Source organism: Drosophila ananassae (genome assembly GCF_017639315.1).
Source record: "Drosophila ananassae strain 14024-0371.13 chromosome Y unlocalized genomic scaffold, ASM1763931v2 tig00000133, whole genome shotgun sequence".
In the NCBI taxonomy this organism is placed as follows: Eukaryota; Metazoa; Arthropoda; class Insecta; order Diptera; family Drosophilidae; genus Drosophila; species Drosophila ananassae.
In genome coordinates, this window is record NW_025319077.1 from 226,733 (window position 1) to 249,292 (window position 22,560).

At 43.9% G+C, this 22,560-nt stretch overlaps 1 protein-coding gene across 1 annotated transcript; it reads right to left on the reverse strand.

Moving 5' to 3' along the window:
• Positions 1-9,962: 9,962 nt before the first annotated feature.
• LOC123258239 (52 kDa repressor of the inhibitor of the protein kinase-like) lies at positions 9,963-20,894 on the reverse strand. The gene is made up of 4 exons (XM_044718113.1): positions 20,638-20,894; positions 20,388-20,537; positions 10,317-10,804; positions 9,963-10,258 (listed from the first exon to the last, which is right to left on the reverse strand). The coding sequence occupies exons 1-4, from the start codon at positions 20,892-20,894 to the stop codon at positions 9,963-9,965; spliced, it is 1,191 nt and encodes a 396-aa protein (XP_044574048.1).
• Between the last annotated feature and the right edge of the window lie 1,666 nt (positions 20,895-22,560).

The following is a 22,560-nucleotide window of genomic DNA, read 5'->3' on the forward strand; positions in this document are numbered from 1 at the left end:
TCCTTGAAATTGTGCAAGCTCAACACCGTTACTTATGGCACTGCACCAGTTCCATTCCTGGCCATAAGGTGTTTGAAGAGGTTGAGTGAATCCGCGAAAAATACATTCCCTCGAGCTGCTAAAGTTATTGGGTCTGACTTTTACGTCGTCGACATGTTAACGGGTGCTGGTTGCGTGGAGGAGCTAAAGACAATTAAGTCTGAAGTAACTCAGGTTCTTCAAAACGCTGGGTTTGAATTGAGCAAGTGATTTTCAAACTCGCCTGAAGTTACTGCATCCGAGAGCACGGTTAAGCCAATAACACTTTCGGACTCAGAGCTGACAAAAACATTAGGAATCGTTTGGGTTCCTAAAGATGATGTATTTAAATAGGAAATTGATATGTCAGTCATGGGTCAAAGGGCGACTAAGCGGAATATTCTTTCGGTGACGTCAAAGCTTTTCGACCCCCCTGGCTTATTAAGCCCGATCCTTATTAAAGGAAAGATCCTGTTGCAGGAACTTTGGTTTAATAAGCTAAATTGGGATGAGTCCATTCCACTGCACTTGGAAACCGCATAGAACAAAATTCAGCTTGCCTTGTCACAGTTAGAAGAGATCTCAATACCGAAATTTGTGATGAGTGAGCCAATGTCACCAATTGAAATTCATGCCTTCTCTGACGCATCTATACGTCTATATCCGTCGTCTATATCCGTTGCAAATCTGCAGAAGGTAGTAAAGTCTCATTGTTGACTGCAAAGTCGAAAGTAGCGCCGCTCAAGACAAAGACGTTCCCCCGTCTTGAGTTATGTGCCGCTCGCCTTCACGCGGATAGCACGTGCCGGCATGTACCAACTAAACAGAACCCGGCAGATATTGTCTCAAGGGGTGGAGACGTAATGGAAACGATAGAATCAATTTAGATAGAATCAACGAGCCCTCGGTTTGATCCGTCACCAGAGATTTTGCAGATGGAAGCAAAGAAGATTGCGGTCGGACTGACTGCAATGGTCTCTACCTCATATTTGTTGGAAGTGATAGAAGGATTTTCCTCTCACTTAAAACTGCTGCGAGTGTTCGTTTACATGGTCCGCTTTATAAAGAAGTGTAAAAAATTAGTAGTTCCTTCTGATAATGTACCTTCCCATGTCGAATATCGAGACGCGTTTAATAAAATTGTCCAGATAGTCCAAGAGCACGAGTATCAAGAGGAAATTAAAAATGTTAGAAAAAATCTTGTTGTTAGCCCAAGCCTACAGAAGCTAAGTCCGTTTGTCCATGAAACCTCTCAGGCTGGGCTTACCTTTTCGTTGTTGCGGGTCGGGGGCCGACTAGCTAATGCTCCTATTTCGTACGATGCCAAGTTTCCAGTATTGTTGACGAAGCGCTCTCAATTTGTTCAGAGCTACGTCCGATACTTGCACGAGTCGAATTTTCATGTGGGTCCACGAGCACTAGTGAGTCTCTTGCGACAGCGCGTTTGGATAGTAAACGCGCAGGAAGTCTGCAGTCAGATAGTGCGGTCATGCATACGCTGTTTTAAATGCTGATCTGATGACTCAAATCATGGGAGATTTACCCTTAGATCGAGTTAGTGCTCTCCGCCCATTTTCCATATGTGGCGTGGATTTCTGTGGCTCTATTGAGACGACATTGAAAATTCGTGGTAGGCCAGCATACAAACCAAAGACAAAGACGCTCCCCCGTCTTGAGTTTTGTGTCGCTCACCTTCTCGCGGACCTCTGTCGCAAAATAAAACCTCTTATCAAAGCACCGATCGAACGAAGTGTATATTGGTCAGATTCGGAAGTTTGTCTTCATTGGATTCGTTCCCATCAATCGTCGTTGTCAACGGTCGTATCAAATAGAGTTGCTGAGATTCAAGAGTTGACGAATCAAATACGTCAACTGTTCAGCCTTCCGAAAATTTCCCAGCCGTCTGCGTCGTCGTTGAGGGGTCTCATCGACACTGTATCATCAATTTATGGATCACTATTATCCATAGGAGATGATACTAAAATTGCAAACTCAATGATTATTCATTTAGTTTTGAGTAGAGTGGATCCAGTGACCAAGCAAAAATGGGAAGAGTCACTGGATTATGAGGAATTGCCGCTGTGGTCCGATTTCGAAAAAATACTAAATCGTAGATACCAGCATCTGTCCGCTGAAGAGACTGGCAAACCAAAACAAGAAAGAACTGGGTTCGGCAAGCAACTGAATAGAACTTCGTTGGCTTGTTCTTCTACCAACGCCAAACCAGCTTGCAGTTATTGTAACGCGAACAACCATTTTTTGGCCCAGTGCAGTCCGTTCGCTCGCCTTGCTGTAATGCAAAGGTTTGAGTTTGTTAAGTCAGCCTCCCTATGTTTGAATTGTCTGCGAAAAGGTCACACGGTAGCGAATTGTAAATCGACCAGGTGCCAAATCTGTTCAAGATCGCACCATAAACTTCTGCACCGATTTACAGTGACCGAAAATAGCTTAGCATTACCACCACCCACACAAAATCCTCCTCCAGAGTTAACGAATGATGGCCCTTCTACTTCACATGCTTTGCATGCGTCGTCTGTAGAAAGGGTTTTGTTAGCAACGTCGATCGTAAGCGTTCGCACAAAAAATGGTGAGCACATCTTGGCCCGAGCATTACTTGACTCAGGTTCACAAATGAATTTTATTACAGATGATCTTGCTCAACGCTTACAGATCCGTAGGGAGGAATCGTGCATCAACTTGCTTGGAATTGGTCAAACTAATTCACAAGTTAAGAAAAAGATACACACCGTCGTGAAGTCGAGAGTCAATGGTAGCGAGTTTCCGTTCGACTTTTGGGTTTTCAAAACCATTTCAGGCTATCACCCTGATTAGTCAGTGAACGTGAAAGATTGGACCCTACCAAAGAACTTGCCGTTAGCAGACCCATATTTTTACAAACCTCAGCGAATAGATATGCTAATTGGAGCTGAGTCATTTTTCGAACTGTTGTCCGTTGGCCAAATAAAACAAGGTCCGAACCATCCCATCCTTCAAAAAACACTCCTTGGGTGGATAGTATCGGGAAAATATCTGGCAAATTCCTCAACTCCTCCACAGCCAGTCTCTAGTCTGAATTGCCAAGAGGAAGTACTAGAGTCAATAGACAAAAACTTGAAAAAGTTCTGGTCGTTGGAAGAAGTTCCTTCTTCTAAAAAGATGTTGTCGCCAGAACAAGAGCTATGTGAGGAACATTATCGGAAGACTACAAGAATACTGCCTTCAGGTCGATTTGAAGTTAAACTTCCATTGAAGTCGGATCCAAGCGTTTTGGGCAACTCATTCGAGATAGCCAAACGCCGATTTCTGTCGCTCGAGAGAAGATTATCTCGAGATCCGAACTTAAAGAAAATGTATTTGGAATTTATGGAAGAATACGAATCCCTAGGCCATATGTCCCCTGCAAGCAATGACGTTCTTGCTTCTCCACACTACGTCATACCCCACCAGTGTGTCTTGCGGCCGGAAAGTACAACGACCAAACTTCGAGTCGTTTTCGATGCCTCCTGCAAGACATCCACACAAAAGTGTTTAAATGAGTTGTTGATGGTGGGTCCAACAATTCAGGAAGAGCTTTACTCAACTCTTCTTAGATTTCGGCTAAACAAATTCGCTCTGGTAGCCGACATAAAAAAGATGTATCAAGTGATGGTAAATGAAGCAGATCGACGATACCAGTTGATAGTGTGGAGAAAAGACCCGTCTGAGTCCTTGAAATTGTGCAAGCTCAACACCGTTACTTATGGCACTGCACCAGCCCCATTCCTGGCCATAAGGTGTTTGAAGAGGTTGAGTGAATCCGCGAAAAATACATTCCCTCGAGCTGCTAAAGTTATTGGGTCTGACTTTTACGTCGACGACTTGTTAACGGGTGCTGGTTGCGTGGAGGAGCTAAAGACAATTAAGTCTGAAGTAACTCAGGTTCTTCAAAACGCTGGGTTTGAATTGAGCAAGTGGTTTTCAAACTCGCCTGAAGTTACTGCATCCGAGAGCACGGTTAAGCCAATAACACTTTCGGACTCAGAGCTGACAAAAACATTAGGAATCGTTTGGGTTCCTAAAGATGATGTATTTAAATTCGAAATTGATATGTCAGTCATGGGTCAAAGGGCGACTAAGCGGAATATTCTTTCTGTGACGTCAAAGCTTTTCGACCCTCTTGGCTTATTAAGCCCGATCCTTATTAAAGGAAAGATCCTGTTACAGGAACTTTGGCTCAATAAGCTAGATTGGGATGAGTCCAATCCACTGCACTTGGAAACCGCATGGAACAAGATTCAGCTTGCCTTGTCACAGTTAGAAAAGATCTCAATACCGAGATTTGTGATGAGTGAGCCAATGTCACCAATTGAAATTCATGCCTTCTCTAACGCATCGATGAGAGCCTATGGAGCCTGCGTCTATATCCGTTGCAAATCTGCAGAAGGTAGTAAAGTCTCATTGTTGACAGCAAAGTCGAAATTAGCGCCGCTCAAGACAAAGACGCTCCCCCGTCTGTCGCAAAATAAAACCTCTTATCAAAGCACCGATCGAACGAAGTGTATATTGGTCAGATTCGGAAGTTTGTCGTCATTGGTTTCGCTCCCATCAATCGTCGTTGTCAACGGTCGTATCAAATAGAGTTGCTGAGATTCAAGAGTGGTCAGAGGATAGCACGTGGCGGCATGTACCAACTAAACAGAACCCGGCAGATATTGTGTCAAGAGGTGGAGATGTAAAGGAAACGATAGAATCAATTTGGTTCACAGGTCCATCGTTTTTAACGGAGCCGGAAGATAAGTGGCCAACGAGCCCGCGGTCGGACTGACTGCAATGGTCTCTACCTCATATTTGTTGGAAGTGATAGAAGGATTTTCCTCTCACTTAAAACTGCTGCGAGTGTTCGTTTACATGGTCCGCTTTATAAAGAAGTGTAAAAAAGTAGTAGTTCCTTCTGATAATGTACCTTCCCCTGTCGAATATCGAGACGCGTTTAATAAAATTGTCCAGATAATCCAAGAGCACGAGTATCAAGAGGAAATTAAAAATGTTAGAAAAAATCTTATTGTTAGCCCAAGCCTACAGAAGCTAAGTCCGTTTGTCCATGAAACCTCTCAAGCTGGGCTTACCTTTTCGTTGTTGCGGGTCGGGGGGCGACTAGCCAATGCTCCTATTTCGTACGATGCCAAGTTTCCAGTATTGTTGACGAAGCGCTCTCAATTTTGTTCAGAGCTACGTCCGATACTTGCACGAGTCGAGTTTTCATGTGGGTCCACGTGCACTAGTGAGTCTCTTGCGACAGCGCGTTTGGATAGTAAACGCGCAGGAAGTCTGCAGTCAGATAGTGCGGTCATTCATACGCTGTTTTAAATGCAAGCCTCATCTGATGACTCAAATCATGGGAGATTTTCCCTTAGATCGAGTTCGTGCTCTCCGCCCATTTTCCATATGTGGCGTGGATTTCTGTGGCCCTATTGAGACCACCTTAAAAATTCGTGGTAGGCCACCATACAAGTCCTACATTGCCCTGTTTGTTTGTTTTTCGTCTAAAGCAGTACATTTAGAAGTAGTTTCCGATCTGTCAACTGATTCCTTTCTATTGGCTTTTCAAAGGTTCGTTGGGCACCGAGGATGTCCGCAGACCGTGCACTGCGACAACGCGACGAACTTCGTCGGAGCGAGTCGCCACTTCGCGGCACTGCGGCACCAGATCGAGAGCGAAGCGGACGAGCTGCGGCAATACGCATCAAAAAAAGGATGCGTATTTGCGTTCATACCGCCGCGGGCTCCGCACATGGGCGGACTATGGGAGGCAGGTGTGAAGTCTGCAAAGCACCTACTCCTACGAGCGGTGGGCAGCGCAAAGTTGACCGCAGAGGAGCTGCAGACCGTCCTAGTTGGAGTCGAGGCCGTCCTGAACTCGAGGCCCCTGGGCGCCCTCCGTCAGGACCCAAGCGACGGCGAGGCGTTAACTCCCGGGCACCTGTTGACAGGCGGGCCGCTCATCGCCCCACCAGCACCGCGGACCCCGGACCAGCAGGGTCTAACGTGCTTGCGGCGATGGCGGCTTGTCTCGTCAATCAAGCAAATGTTTGGGCAGCGTTGGTCCCGGGAGTACGTCTTGGGCCTACAGGCGCGGTCGCAGTGGCAGCGGGAGCAGGAGGACGCCAGGAAGGGCGATCTGGTGCTGGTCGCCGAGGACAACCAGCCGCCCCAGCAGTGGATCACCGCCAGGGTCGTCGAGACTCACGCCGGCGCGGACGGAAGGGTCAGGGTCGCCGACGTCAGGACGAGTAGAGGAGCAGTATTTCGGAGAGCAGTCCACAAGCTGGCAAGGCTGCCAATAGTTGAAGCCTAAGGAAGGCCTTCAACGGGGCCGGTGTATAATTAGATGTAGATAATAAGTGGAATTTTATGAAGTCTAGTATAAGTTAGTTTAGGGCGGAGCGGGAGCGCAAGTGAAGCTCTCACTTGCGCTCTTCCATGAATTCGCCCCGCTTCGCCGCACTAGATAAGCTAGGATTAAGGTTTTGTTAATATGAATATAATCGAATTTATAACGTCGAAGAGTGCACGCATTTTCGTTTTCGTTCGTTTTTTTTGCAATTTAATTTTCTACAGCCACCTTTTTTACTTTCGTGTGTTTTCGCGAAGAGATAAAATAATCTCAACAAACAATGTTTTTGTACTGAAGTTTGATTTTGAAATGAAGTAAATTTATAATTTTTATGGACACCTGAGCTGATTTATTTCAATGTAGATGGGTAAGGGCAGCAGCAATTCGATGTTGATTCTTTACAGGTAGGGCGGGCAAAGCAGAAGAACCTCACCACCTTAGTTCTTCCAACAGCAAGGTTTCCTGTCTCGACTTCGTGTCCTTCCGGAGGACTGTATCCCCTTTCCTAACTCTGTCTGCAAATTTTTATTGTGTGGCGGTGATGCTGATTAGGAAGTAACCGACCCCCTTGCCTCTTCCCTGAGCTAGGCCGTTCCCGTAGGCAGAGTATGCAACCAGTCGGTATCCACTACACCGTGTTCGTCCCATCCTATCGCTGCTCCTGTTGCTGCACCTAATCCGAGTTAGCAGACCGATAGGCTCACCTTCCAGGCATATGCCGGGCAGGATGCGCTTCTCGATGCTTGGCGGCCGGATCAGGGCACGAAGGGCCTACCTACCCCACAGGACACGCCCCCGGTTGCGTACGCCACTCGCCTCTAAACACCTGCGTGCATATGCTCCGCAGGATCTTTGGCAGACCAGAGGTTTTGGCGTCGCGTCTCCTTTAACTCCAGGTGATACGCTGTGCGTACGCCCCAGTGCCTGGATTAGGATCCTATTGACTTTACCGGGGTGGCGCTTTTGGGCTTGAGTTCCCGAGCTGGCTACCACTCGCTTTACAGGATCACACCTGGTCTTAATGGTCAGGAATCGACTAGGCGTCCGCCAGGCCGACCCGTCGCTATCGCTATTGTCGACACCAGGATCCTTGATCCTTTTCGCTTCAAATCCCACGGGGAGCCTTCAGCCTATACTCCTAATTCCTTTAAGGAAACTTTCCCGCTTGAACTCTTCCAGCTTCCCGAGAAGACTCGGTCCCAATTTGCTCCAGGGTCCCTCCTTATATAGCGTTAATCCTTGCAAATCTCGCTTACTGCCTTAATCCTTTGCCCGCCGTTAACTTGTTTTTTTTTTAGGGATGGGAAATGTTGGGCAATGTTTTTTTTTTGTAAGTTTTAAAGTTGTAAGATGTAGGCAATGATTGGCATAGATTATTTTGTTTCTTTTTTTAGTTTTAGGATGTGGGCAATGATGGGCACCCATTGATTTTTTTGGAACGAAGTTTCTTATGGCGCGGGATGAGTTTGTCGGAGGAGGGCTAGAGGAGAAAAACCGTAATGTAAAGTTAAACGGCTATCAGTCTTCTTCTCCTTCGTAGAGTGAGAGGATATAACCATTTCTATATAACCATTTTTAATTTCATTTTTCACGTTCAATTTTATAATTCAATTTTCATTGAATTTTTGAGTTTCTATTTTCGATTTCAATTTTCAATTTCAATTTTCAATTTCAATTTTCAATTTCAATTTTAAATTTCAATTTTCAATTTCAATTTTCAATTTCAATTTTCAATTTCAATTTTCAATTTCAATTTTCAATTTCAATTTTCAATTTCAATTTTTAATTTTCAATTTTCAATTTTTAATTTCAATTTTCAATTTTCAATTTTTAATTTCAATTTTCAATTTTCAATTTTCATTTTTCAATTTCAATTTTCAATTTCAGTTTTCAATTTCAATTTTCAATTACAATTTTTAATTTAATTTAAAAAAAACGAATTACGAAATATTATCAACAACAATGGAGAAGGCGAAATTTTCCTTGCTGCTAAGAATTAAATACTTGTTGCATTCGGTGCCACGCCTAAATATCATTGTAAAAACGTCAATATATTACACAAAAATATTTTTTTTCTCTCTTTACCTCAGTGGCGTAGATAGCTTTTTGATATGGGGGGGATATGACTCAGAATAATATCCTGTTTTTTTGTAAGTTTTATTTTACACTGCGATAATAATCCGCAATCTGCGATAATAATAATAATAATGCTCTACTGCACAGTCATCGCGTTAAAATGTATTTCTTTTTCAATTTGAGATTATATCATCTTATAATTCTCAGACCCAAGGGGGGGAATTGATCCCCCTGATCCCCCCCCTATCTACGCTACTGCTTTACCTTAAAGTGTAAAGGACGTGTTTTGTTGTGCGCTCTGCGTTTTTATAAAATCTGTAATAAGCTTACCTTAAACAATCGGTGTTTATTCCTATACACATTTAGAAACCAAACAAAAAAACAAATTCCAATTTTTACATCCGTATCGCTTCGGGTTGGCACTGATTTATTTTGAGGTAAAATAAAAATTTGATTAATTTTCCTTTCAAACATAGCTCTGCTCTGCTTCTTCTACGGTGTTGCTCCTGTTCTATTGCTTCTATTCTCGCTCAATAGAGATTCTTATCTCTATTCTTTGCTCTCTTTAATCTCCCCCTTTCGTTTCCCTGGTACAGTGGTTCAAGGTTCCTCAATAATAAAATCAAATAATATTAATAAATTAATTATTTAATTTATAATAATCGTAATTATTTAATTTTTATTCGTGGAATTTTTCTGTGCGCTGAAGTCTTGTAATTATCAATCTACTCTTCCCAGCCTACCATCTACTGCTGGCTTCGTAAAAACGTGTTACACGCTAAGTGTGCTGGCTTCACGGCCTCAGTTTCGGACGCAATCTCACGTAGGTCTGGTCTCCACTTTTGCTGGGACGGTTGTCGTGCTGTTCAGGATGAAATGAGATCGTCAGAGGCAGACTTCAAAAGTGGATTGAAGGAGTTGATTAGTGGTTTTCGTAAAATCAATGACCAACTCTGTGCGCTCGAGACACAGTTTAGTAGTCTTCAACTACCAAATGAGTCTCCGCGAATAATCTTCAGCCTGCTCAGCCGACAACTATGCAGCCGCTTATATCTTTGGCCACCACAAGGGCCGAACCTGAGAAAAATTCGGCTTCCGAATATCTCAAACATAATGAGCACAGCAATGAGCAACATAATGAATTGTCCAATATGTCCTCTGTTGCATCGTTTTAAGTGATACCAGACCCAATAATTCAAACCCCCGTAACAGCCACCAAACTGGGTAATCAACTGTCCGGACCCCCGGTACGTTCGGCGGCACCAAAACCGTTGCATGTGATCCCACCATCGAAACACATTTTTGATTCCCGGCGTGCCCCAGATACTTCTGAGATTGATATCTCGGCTTACATCAAAGCCAAAACAAAAGCCGACATAAAGTTGGTTGTCGGGTCAAGCAGCCGGCGGAAAGAAGTTTGGCCGGCAGGGGCGCTAGCAGGAAATATTTTTGGGGGGGGTTAGGTAAGTTAAGTTTGAACGTGAATATTTATAATTTATTCATGAATAATAATCTTTCTTGGTTTTTGGGCCATTATACTCAATATTGCGTCAGAGGTTACTTCCAGATCCCGGTGAATGTTCAGAAGCGCCAATCCATTCAATCTTTGCTCTCCAGTCTTATTGCGTAAATATGTCTTCAATCTTCGTAGTGTAGAGAACGACCGTTCGCTCGAAGCCACTGTTTCTGGCAGTGTTGCACCGATCTGAAGAAATCGGTATACCGTTGGATAGAATGTTTCATCGCAAACGTCCAAAGCTTCGATGATTTGAACAAAGATTTGAACATTTTCTGTAATTAGAAAAATTTTAATTTATAATGCAAGCATATTTTGAGCCAATACGATTACCTTTTCCACAACTCAATTTCTGCTTCGAATTCTTCGGTGAATATTTGGCCATTCTTCGGATGTCATTTGGCCATTCTTCTTTCAAGGTTTGAACAGTATCGTGTAATTCAGACACATCAATGTCCGCACATTTCTCCGGAATGATGTTTTGTATCCTGGAGAGAATATTCCTATGTTCCAAAAATCTCGACTCGAGCTCTTCTGAGTATTTGTCCAAGAACGGAATGTAAATTGATCGACGATAGTAATCTTCTACACCCCCTTCGTAGTTGTCCCGATTTTTCTGACGTCCTACTCGTCGAGGAACAGTCAGCTCAGCATCAATGGTTTCTGCAGCTTCAGTCGCTAAAATAAAGATTTCGCTGAATTTTTCTGTAGCTTGTACTCGCATCTGCTTGATTTGTTGGTGCACATCGTTCGCGTAACCGACGCATTGGCTCAAATCGCAGTCTTCCTGTTGAAGGAACAGGCTCCGATTTTTCGTCAAGCTGAAGATAGGTTTCAGCACAGTCAACGCTGTCAATTGTTAATTGAAATAATGCTTCGCAATTTCTCCCAAAAGTTCTTTTACAAAGCAGGAGAACTTTTAGATTATTATTTTTGCACATTCTATGATTTTTATTCATATTCTACTTGTTACTTGTTACCAATTCCATATTCATTTTATTTTGTTAAATATCAATATAAATGTTTTTCTCTATTTTTATCCCCGTTGTTTTTTTATTCGGTATTGATTTCAGATTTATCAATTTCATTTCAGGCTGGGGTGTTTCGAATGTACAAATTATTAATATGCTTTATTCTCACACTTTTTGCTACTCCATCGCTCTGTGCGTGACGTGCTGGATCTAAAGAATCTGAATCCTCTAATCTTGGTCTTTTCGCAGTGTTTTTCATGGCCTTTTCATTTTCATTTTGAACTTGTTCGGGAAATGGAGTATTTGGAATATTAGGGTCCAAAATTGGAGCATTTTTTGGTTTGAAAAATGATGTTATCTTTGCATTAGACATTTTTGTTGGGCAGGTCGTAAATAAACGTCACATTATTTTATAGGTTATCAATATGTCAATATAGTTACTCATTTTGTAAGTGGCGCTCTCGTGGTATCTGCCAGAACTATGAGCATGGCGCCATTTTTGAATGAACATGAAATTTATATATTTATTTTCCCGTTAATTTTGCAATTTTTTCAAATTTTCGGGGGGGTTTGAACCCCTCAAAACCCCCCCTGCGTGCGCCCCTGTTGGCCGGCAATAACTTATTGATTTCGTGATGTCAATTTCTTTTATATTTATGTTCGCGTCGCCCGCTCTTGTCTCGTCGCCCACTCTCGTGCATTCGATCGGCCACCTGCATCTGCCGTCATGCGCTAGCTTTTGTCTCGCTCTTTCGCAATATCTCTCGGTCGCTCCGCAGCATCAAGCGCTGAACCGCTTGAGCATCAAGCGTTGGCGTCATTATTCTAATTCGGTCGAGAATGCTACAGTCGCTCATACATCGTCGTAAGCTGACAATAAATAAACGAACTAAAATAATATTTTTGTTGCAAAAAAGAATCCGTTTTTCGATTGTGCCTCTCCTGGAGGGAAAGAATTCCTGAGCCAAGGTGCTCATTTTGAGGACCTTCAAGGATTGCTGTCCTCCTTGTGCGGCTTTGCGAATTGGAAGGCATCGTCGCGGATTTTAAGAGCGCCCACAAGGAGCTGACCGAGCTGGATGTTTCAGATCTCAGGAGCGATCTGCTCGTCAACTTCAACGATGCGGCGAGGGAGGCACGATTCATCCTGGACCAGGAGATTATGCGGCGCTCCAGTTTTTTTGCCGGCGAGATCGACGCTGATCAACGATACTGCTGCCACTAATTTTGATGCGTGGAGGTTATGCGGAGTGGCTTGAATTTCGGTCACTATTCTCGACCATGGTGGACACAAACCCATTCATAAGTCGGGTCGAGAAGCTTCAACGGTTACGGTCCTGCCTTCGTGAATCTGCCTTGGAGACTGTTCGATCGTTGGAGCTCACGGTTGGAGCTGCTAAACAAAAGGTTTAGTAATCGCAGGCTTATTTTTCAAGCTCATTTTAATGAGATAATTCATCTGAGGACTGTCGAATCCGCATCGGCGACGAGGCTTCGCGAGCTTTCGGATAAATTTAATTCGCATATGCGAGCCCTGTCAAGCATGGGCACAACGAAGCAGATTGCTAGCTGCATTATAATCCAAGTGCTGTTGCAGAAGATTGATGGTGCCACGCAGTCTAAGTGGAAGGAAATGCATGCTGACTCGGATCCTTGGATTCCAATCCAACGTTGGAGTCCATCGCCAGTTTTCTTGAGGAAAGATGCCGGACTTTGGAGAGCATGAATTTGCCGACGACATCACATGCACCAAACTTTGCGGTAAGACGACGTAGACCCTTTCATCCAGGTAACGCTGCATTTGTGATCACAAACTCTTCCGCATGCATGATCTGTGATGGCCATTCTCACGTGGTAAACTCCTGTCCAAGGTTTTTAAGCTTGTCGCCTGAGGATCGTTTAGGCGAAGTTAGGCGATTGGATTTATGCCGTAAGTGCCTTGGATCTGGGCACCTATCTCGGCATTGTAATGCGTCAAGCTGCCGTGCTGCATTTTGGTGGCTATTCGCCAGCTCAAGACCAAACCCCCTCTCCTGCGGTTCCCACATCTAGCGACGCTGTTTCTGGTTCAGCGCTGCGCGATTCTGGCTTGCAGGTGCATCTTGTCACTTCAAGGCTGGCGGACCAGCTGCAACTGCGGAAGATAAGGACTCTGGTGACTGTATCCGGTGTAGAAGGCGCAGGGTTCTCTACAGATGGGTTTTCTGTGCAAGTCAGCTTGCAATCCCAATGCACTGACTACTCTGCGCAATTAACCGCGATCGTAGCGTCCTATATCACTGAGCTTCAGCCCAATTTTGCATTGGACGTCAGCTCTTGGAAAATTCCCGCCAATGTAGAGCTAGATTGTTTTTGTCCGTTGCTTTTATTTATTGAATCTTCTCTTTGGGAGACTAACAAGAGGTGTATAAAATCTTATATTTTTAACTTGAGGGGGCAGGATGGTTTGAGACTCAAATAAATTTTTTTTTCAAACATTTTTTATATAATAGAGCATTATCTCACTAATATCCTGTGAAAGTTTCATATCGATCGGACTAAAGCTCGTTGAGATACAGATTTTCTAGTTTCTTTCTCTCCATATACTTTCAATTGCTTTTAAAACTTTAGACCAATTTATGAAAGCGACTCCGCCGATAAATAATAATTATAAATAAATAATTATTTCTTAACAAAACAATTTCTAGATACTCTCCAAATATAGCCGTGTATCGTGTAAAAAAATTGAATAATTGTATTCACTCAGAAATGAAAAAATCGCAAAAATCTGCTATTTTTCAGCCTCTGAAACCATCCTGCCCCCTTAACTAACAGTCATGATGACTGATAGAAGTCCCTAAAAATCGATTGCAGGGTTAGAAGGTCGTTGGGTCGCAAGCGGGATCTGCTAGAAACCCGAGTCAATCCCTGAGCGAGGGGATTTGGGTGTGAAGACAGTTTTTCTTTGTAGGACTCTTTTTGCTTCTGAATTTCGTCTTTCACTGCGAGGATGCCCAGATCCCGGTGGATGTTTTCGTTGCGAACATACCGAGGTGCCCCAGTCAAAGTTCTCAAGATTTTTGATTGTGCGCGCTGTATGATGTCTGTGTTGCTGCTGCTCGCGTTCCCCCACAGCTGGGAGCCATACGTCCAGATTGGCTTTAGGACTGAATTGTAGAGTAGTAGGTTGTAGTCCAGGCACAGTAGCGATCGTGAGTGGAGGCTGCTGGCTTTCACTTTTAGGTGCACCTTATTGCATTACATGTGCATACGCCATGTTAGTCGTCTATCAAGGTGGACGCCAAGGTACGTTACTTTGTTAGCTTGAGGGATCTGCATACCGTTTAGTGAAAGTGGAGGGCATGTTTGTCTATTAAGAGTAAACGTTACATGTTTACACTTTTGTTCGTTTATATTAATGCGCCAGTCGGACAGCCACCTTTTCACTACTATTAGATGATTAGCCAATTGGTTTGTTGCTTGCGTTGGGCATCTGGAGCGACTAAGGAGAGCGGTATCGTCGGCGGATGTTGACGTTGTTAGTTGTGCGTTTGTAGGAATATCCGCAGTATTCAAAACATATAGACACGGGCCGAGTGCGCTTCCTTGTGGAATTCCAGCTTCGATGATGTAGTCGCCCGAAGTAGCTGCTTTGCATCTCACGGAGAATATCCTATTGGTGAGGTATGATTCCAGTAGCTTGTGGGTGTATGTTGGCAAATACGTTGTAATTTTGTGCATGAGTCCATTAAGCCAAACTAGGTCGAAAGCTTGATGTTTACTGAGATTAGTTAAAAAAGAAGAGACAAGCTCTCGACTCCACGTTATAATTCGCTATATTTTAACCAAAAGAACTTAAGCCTAGCTTATCTATTGCGGCGGAGCGGGGCGAATTCTTAAGAGAGCACAACTGAGCTTTTATTTCGCTCCCGTTCCGCCCTATGCTAACTTAGACTAGACTTCAATTTTTTTATCGACTTTTAATTATGGCTGGAAGACACTTTCGAGATGTGTAGCGAATGTTTCAGCTCGGTCTTCGTCGCTACGACCCAGCATCCCGAATTAGATTGCTGATTAGATTTGTGGTATTTGTTTCGGTCTACTTCCTTCCCTTGAGGAGTAGAGATTTTGGCTGCCGCAACGAGTACTTTGTCCAGGGCGCTCGTAGTGTAATCTTGCGTGGAGCTTGCGTGGCTCGGTTGGTCAGTATATGGGACTTCCAGGGGAAACATAGTCCAGTTTATTTCTCACATTTATAATTGCATTGTACAATTGCTTTCCTCTGTGAGTCACTAGACGACATCCCCACTGCGTGTGTTTGGCGTTAAAGTATCCTGCGGCTATAAAACGATCCCCAAGTGAATTGTAGAAGTTCATAAATTTTCCTTCCAAGATTGAGAAACCAAGAGGGCAGTAAACGGCAGCGATTGAAAGGCTTCCGTTTCTTGACTGAATTTGTATCGATGTGGCCTGCAAGAAGTTGTTTCAAACCTTTTGTGAAAATGGTGTTTTAAACGTTCTCTGATTAGAACTCCAGTTCCGCCGTGGGCTTTCCCATCCGGATGATCTGTGCGGTAGATTGTATAGCCTTTTATTTGAAAGTTGTATTTGCTTGTAAGATGCGTTTCCACCAGTAGTATAACGTCAATATGGTTATCGATCCAGAATCGTGACAATTCTAGTTTATGCCGCGAGACACCATTGGCGTTTCACATTGATATTCGTAGAGTCTGCATAGATTATTTAGACTGTTGTGCAACGAGCAGCTGTATTACCATGTTCTGGTTTTGAACAAGTGTTTGCATGGTCGTTTTTATGAATGACATAAGCTCCATCATACTTTGTTGGAGGATAAGCATCATAGTTTCCGTTTTACTAAGTTGCTGTTCTGGGGCCTGTTGAGCGCTGTGTGAGTTAGGCTGATTTGGATTTTCCATTCCAGATCGTAGAGCATAGGAGAAGTTGTTGGTGGTGTTTAGGGGACCGAATGAGGACCTCGCAGCTTTGGCGAAGAAGACCCCTAGCGTAGTTTTTGATGCAATGTACACATTCTCTGGATTTTGGATCGCTTGACGCACGCGACTCTACATTCTCTATAGTTTGCCGTATGGTTGCCTCCGCAGTTTGCACATTTTTTCGCGGTACTGCCCTTGTTTGTAGAGTGGAGTTGTGGGTGTCCGCGCAGACTACACAGACAGTCCGAAGTGTGCAGTATGACCTAGTGTGTCCATACTCTTAACAGTTGGTGCATTGCACTGGACCGTTGCGTTTATGTGACTCTTCAACTGTGATTCTCCGATGTAAAAGATATTGTGGTTGTGGCTTTTTATCTTTATTTAGAAAGTTAATAACGTTCTTGGCGGCGAAGCCCTTTTCTTTAAGGGCGGTTTTTATTTCCGCGGCGGTAACATCGGGTTCGATTCCCTTTACTACCACTTGTATGCCCTTGCTGCTTTTCAGCTGGTACGTGGACAATCCAATTATTGTCCAAATATTTGGACACGATACGGAAGTGCTCTTCAGTCTTAGTTTGCACCTTTGTTTCGGGGATGTTCCCTTTGATAAGCGGGACAACATGGAAGTTGTTATACCATCTATCAGGGAACTAATCTCATAATCTCATGAAAGGGAAGTTCCCTTTGATAAGCGGAACAACATGAAAGTTGTCACCGTTCCCGATCAACGCCGCAATTCTGTTGACCAGGGCACTCGGGTTTTTCTCCTTGATATAGATTGCTTGGGCTTGGGTTTTTTGCTGTGTCTGGCGCTGGTTGATTTTCGTTAACCTCCGCCAGTAGGGCAAATCTGTTACTATTGGATCTTCCTTGTTCTTCATCGATCTTCTGGACGCGGTTAATTTTTGTTTGAGCTTGCGCTAAAATTGGATGCAGCGATCCAATGCAGTCTGTATGGCCGGGGCCGTTTTGGCACTTTCCAAAGTTGTTGAGTTGCAGTGGATGTCGCTGTGGTTGCTGAAATTGCAGCACTGCTTGTTGTTGGTGCGAAATTTGGTTCCGCCAAGGGGGGGGGGGGGGGTTTACACTGCGAACTCCATGACGCGCGAGTTGGAGTGAGCAGCGCGGGTGAGCAAGACCGTGCCATTTGTCTTTCAGTAGTCAGTAGAGCCGGCTGGCTCTTAATCGCAGATTTTTACATTTCGATATCGCGGATTGGAAAGTAAGAGTAGAAGCCGTTTCTTTGGTTCACTGAACTTCTACGCTCGTTCTTTTGATCGTTGCTCAATGAGCTCATTGCGTGGCACTTATTTATTTAAAACAATGCACTAGTTTTTGTTTTAGCACATCACAACTGTTAGAAAAAGCTTGTCTTTTGCTTGTCTTTTGAGTTTTTTCGCTTATATTGGGTTACCCCAGATTTTGTTTTTTTTTTTTTGTGATGCAGTTTTACCGAAGCTCGGGCAGAGCACGTGCGCTTAGTTCGGTAGCACTTGCTTTAGACAAGAATTACTTTAAAATAAAAATTTTAAATAAAAGTAATGTTTATTAAATTAATTAATTATTATTGTTTTTGTTTATTTTGAACCGAAATTAAAATTAAAATTAATTTAATTTTAGTTATTAAAATTATATTTATTTATTCAATGTTTAACACAGCTTGCAAATAACTGTTAACAGATTCGAGCGGTCTCAAAATAAGTGTTTGTCACTGAGACTTTGAGCAAAAAGTCTGAGAGCAACCGATTGAGTTGCTCATATACAAATTTTGCTCGCGCTCAGTCAAAGCACACTTTTTTCTGTTTTCGTTTGGTCTGCTCATTCTAGGACCGTTTGCTTGCGTTCGACGATTCAAAAAGTCTTTTGTGCATGTATGTGTGTATGTGAAGTTTAGTGGGCTCAACTTGTCAATTTGCTTTGTAAATCTCTCGTGTAAACCGTGATTCATCAAATTTATTGAAAATGGGACGAGAACTTAATAAAAAAGTGCATCAATTTTTTATATTTAACAAAATGGACAGCAAAGTTGTCCAAAGATTAGTTGTTAAGCTTAACTCAAAATAAATGAATTTAAAAGGAAACTATTAATTTTTTTAATCAAAATAATCAATATATTAGTTTGAAATTGGAAAATTCACGTTTAAAATTTTAATAAGTTTTTTCGTCAAATTTCATGTACCATGTGCCACTGTGCAGCGAAACGAAAAAAAATTATTGAAAAGACTTTTTGCGCTGACTTTTTCAGTCAATCGGTCTTTTACTGAGTCTCTCTGTGCGAGTGTCACTCAAATCTCTCATTGAGCGATGTTCGGTAGATGAGAGTTTCATGATTTGCTCATTGTAGCTATGATTTTTAATAATGTTTAAAGGTTTAAATTGCATCGAATTCGCTTTTTTTTAGAAAAGAGTAAAAAACCCATAATTAATTCCACGACCCTTCATGAGAGAAACGTTTGGAAACTGGATCACTTCCTCTAGTAAATACCGAGCTAGAATGCAGGCTTCAGGTTTTGGATGAGACAATTTCTAAAGCAAATGAGTTGCAAGACCAGATCGAGCAATTGGACGAAATGGATGAAGTTGGAGCCGAGTTGGAAGAATTAACAATAACAACCAAGGCAAGGAATTTTTTCTTATGTAATGCCTTCAGTACAGCTGATGACTCCCGCCGAGCTACTGCAATTTCTGAACCAATCTGATTTACACAATTTCAGAAGAATCAATTAGTAAATCAACTGGCTAAGGCTGGTGAAAATGAGGATCAGGAATTTTTCAAGAAGAATTTTCCAAAATTTTCCTAGATTTTAAGTCTACACTTAAATCTCATAAAGTTCGTTTCTTCCGTAAGGCTGACTTTATGAAATTAAATAAGTTAATTTCGGAATTTGATTGGTCTGATTTACTGGCATGCGAGAATTAAACATCGCATTACAAAAATTTTATTACACTTTGGACATATTTTTCGACTTTTGCTTGCCCTGGAAATATCCGCCGCTGCCAGATTCAGTATACTGCAGTACTGCGGATCCGAAGCAGTTTCATAACTTTGTAAACACTAAGCGTAAACGTGTATCTTTTCCCGCACTGCTTACTTTTGAGATTGCTGCTTCTGATTAGGCAATGGCCGATCTCTTTGCATAGTTTTTTCAAACTACATATTCACCTAGCAGCAGTCCAGCTCAGCCTTACACTTATAATATCCAATCAGCCAACCTTATATTTTGCCCGATCAAAGTGGTGTGTTATCGGATCTTCTTAAGGTTAAGCCCGTGTATTCGCCAGGCCCTGATGGAGTACCAGGCTGTGTTCTGAAGAACTGCGCCGAGGCTCTGTGCAAACCGCTCGTTAAACTCTTTAATCTATCGTTGGAAACTTCGATCTTTCCCCTTATGTGGAAGGAATCATTCATTATTCCGCTGCATAAAAAAGGGAAAAAATTTGACGCTGCAAATTATAAAGGCATCTCTAAATTGTCAGCATTTCCTAAGCCTTTGAAAAACTTATCCCTCCACATTTGCAACACCTATGTAGTTCAATAATAACTCCGTGCCTGCATGGCTTTATGAAGCGCCGCTCCACCACTATCAACTTATTGGAGCTAACATCTTTTATCACGGATGGGTTCCGGAATGGCTTACAAAGAGACGTCATTTACACTGACTTCAGTAAAGCATTTGACTCTGTTAACCATTCGCTTCTTATAAGTTAACTCAGTCTTTTGGGATTCCCAACTAATCTTCTTATCTGGATCTCGAGCTACTTATCTGGGAGAACCCAACGTGTCTTCTTTAAAGATGTTACCACGCGTTTAGTCCGCGCAACATCTGGGTTTCCCCAAGGAAGCCATCTAGGACCCCTACATTCCTACTGTTTATTGACGACTTGCCCCTTGCCTTAACTACTTCACTTGTACTTATGTACGCTGATGACGTTAAGCTATGTCTTCAGGACAAATTCACTAGCGCCCAGTCTAGATTTCAATCCGATTTAGATAAACTTCAAAATTGGTGTTTAACAAATAACCTAAAGCTTAATAGATCGAAATGTAAACTCATGTCATTTTACAGATCTAGTCCTCACCAGGCTATGTACTTTCTCTATGGGAACGCCTTAGAACGATTAACTCAGGTTAATGATCTAGGTGTCCTATTAGATTTGAGACTTAAATTAACCGACCATGTATCTACCATGGTTAATAAAGCTATGTGTCGCCGATTGGCCGATCACGGGGAATGCCTTTAAACAAACACTCTAGTGCTGGACAATAGTCAGAGTTCGGTTTGGTTTGGTTTGGTTAGTGTTGTTGTTGTTTTATTCTGGAAGAGAAGAACCTACCGCAGTTTCTCTTCCCTCTCATTGTGGTTGCGCAAATCGGTCTAATTGATTGAAATTGTTCTCCTCTTTTTACCCTATTTAGTGGGACCGAATAACATGATAACATGAATAACATGATTATCGATTAACATCGATAACCCTAATCCGTTCCGCGACATACCCACCCCGGTGAAGTAATCGCATTCACCACATCCAGGACAGTTAACTTCGAAGAGGGGCGCGTCTTGGCTCGATCGTTAGTCCGCACTGCCGCTCGACGAGGTACTCCATCTCTCCCGGTGAACACCTCTTCCACGACGCCTCTTTTCCACTCCCTTCGTGGTATGGCAGGATCACAGATGAACACCAGGTCTCCTCGGCGAATTGACTCCATCTCTCCCGTGCTTGCACAAGTGTCGGCAGGTACTCATTTACCCATCCTTCCAGAATCGATCCCGCATCATCCTTGCTATGCGCCACTGCTTCCTGGTAGCGCATCTCACGAACTCCTGTCCGTCATCCTTGGGAAGATTTGAAACATCGGGTGCTCCCTTCAGCAAGTCGTTGGATGGCAGTGGAGCCTCATGGTCCACCGTCACTGGTAGATGAGTGAGCAGACGAGAGTTTACTATGCTCTCCGCCTCAATCAGCAGTTTCTCCAGTACGTGCTCCTTGGGCGCAAGTTCTTTCATCGTGTGCGCCAGCACCTTCTTCACGCACTACACCATCCTTTCCCAGGCGCCACCCTCAGCTGGGTTCGCCGGGCAATTGAAGATCCATTCGACTCCTTTGGACGGCAGGTCGCCCTGGATCTATACAGGCTCGAACACTACGCTGAACCTCCTGGCTTCGCGGTCGGTTCCAACAAAGTTCTTTCTATTGTCGCTCCTAATCCTGACGACGGGTCCACGTCGGCTCATAAAGTTCCTCATAGCGATTATGCCGGAATCGGTGGACAAATCTCCAAGTGGATAGCTCTTGTGGTTAGACACGTAAACAGTGCCTCCCACCTCTTCTCTGTGCGCCATCCAACCGTCACAAATAGCGGTCCAAAATAGTCCAATCCGGTAAACTTAAAGGGCCATCCGTTGGCCTCCAGCCGGTCCTCTGATAGTGGACCCATCTCGGGCTGAGTTGGTCGTGCCCTTCGCAGCTTGCAAACGTTTCATTTGCTCACCACCCTTCGTAGCAGCCTCCGTAAGTTCGTAATTCAGAACTTCTGCCGGATCACTCCGATGGTTGCCTCCGTGTTTTGGTGGCACATCCTCTCGTAGTGATGCTGCACGATCATCTCCGCCAGTGCCGCATCGTGACACAGTATGATCGGTTGACGTGCGCTGTATGGCACACTCGTCACGGCGTCGATCCTTTCGCTGGCTCGCATTACTCCGTCCTCGTCGAAGTATGGGGACAGTTCATGCAATCGGCTGCCCTTGGCGGCTTTCCCTTGGTTGTTCTCAGCAAACGCTTCTCGCTGCGATTGCCGTACTAGTGTGCGCTCAGCTTCAGCGCACTCCATCGTCAGTCCGTGATACTCTCCATCGTATCGTAGTCTACGGCACCGTCGAATAAATCTGAACACCCATGCGGTGCTCCTCAACAGTCGATTGTAGTTCGAGAATCTCTGCAAGGATATGAAGTTTACCATGACCAAGGCAAACTCACATTTCATTTCCTCTTCGTCGGGCGTCGGAGGGATCCACCCCTCGCTCGATCTTGGCTAGCATTCCTCTGATCCTTGTAGAAATCGTGGTCCGTTTAGCCATCGCGAACCGATGCTCAGGTCCACGGCTTTGCGCGGCTTCGTCGCGTCGTCTGCCACGTTTTCGCCAGACGGAATCCATCTCCACTGGGACGCCTCCGTGGATTCCAAGATCTTCGCTACCCGGTTACCGACGAACTGCTTGTATCTCCGGTGGGTGCTGCTTATCCAGAGCAACACATTCTTAGAGTCCGTCCATAATACGCAGCTGCTGATCGCCACACCGTGCTCTTGCTTGACGGTGTCCATCAGTCTCGTGCCCCATACTGCTGCTTGAAGTTCCAGTCGCGGGATCGACATAGTCCTCATCGAAGCGCATTTCGTCTTGGAGCTTATGAAATGCGCCTGCACAAATCCGTTCTCGTAAGTGGCCCGCTGCTGCTGCTGCTATCGCCGACTGACTGGAGTCCACGAAGATGTGCACCTGTAGCATCCGCACGCGTCCACCGCCAAAGTAGTAGCGCGGACATCTCAGACATGCTCATTTCTTGGCGTCTATAACTGCGGCTGACGTGGGACGGCTCCTCTCGTTAGAATCCACTGGTCGTGGCTTTCCACTCCGTTTGCTGCTGTCTCTGAACAGCCGTCGGTCCTGA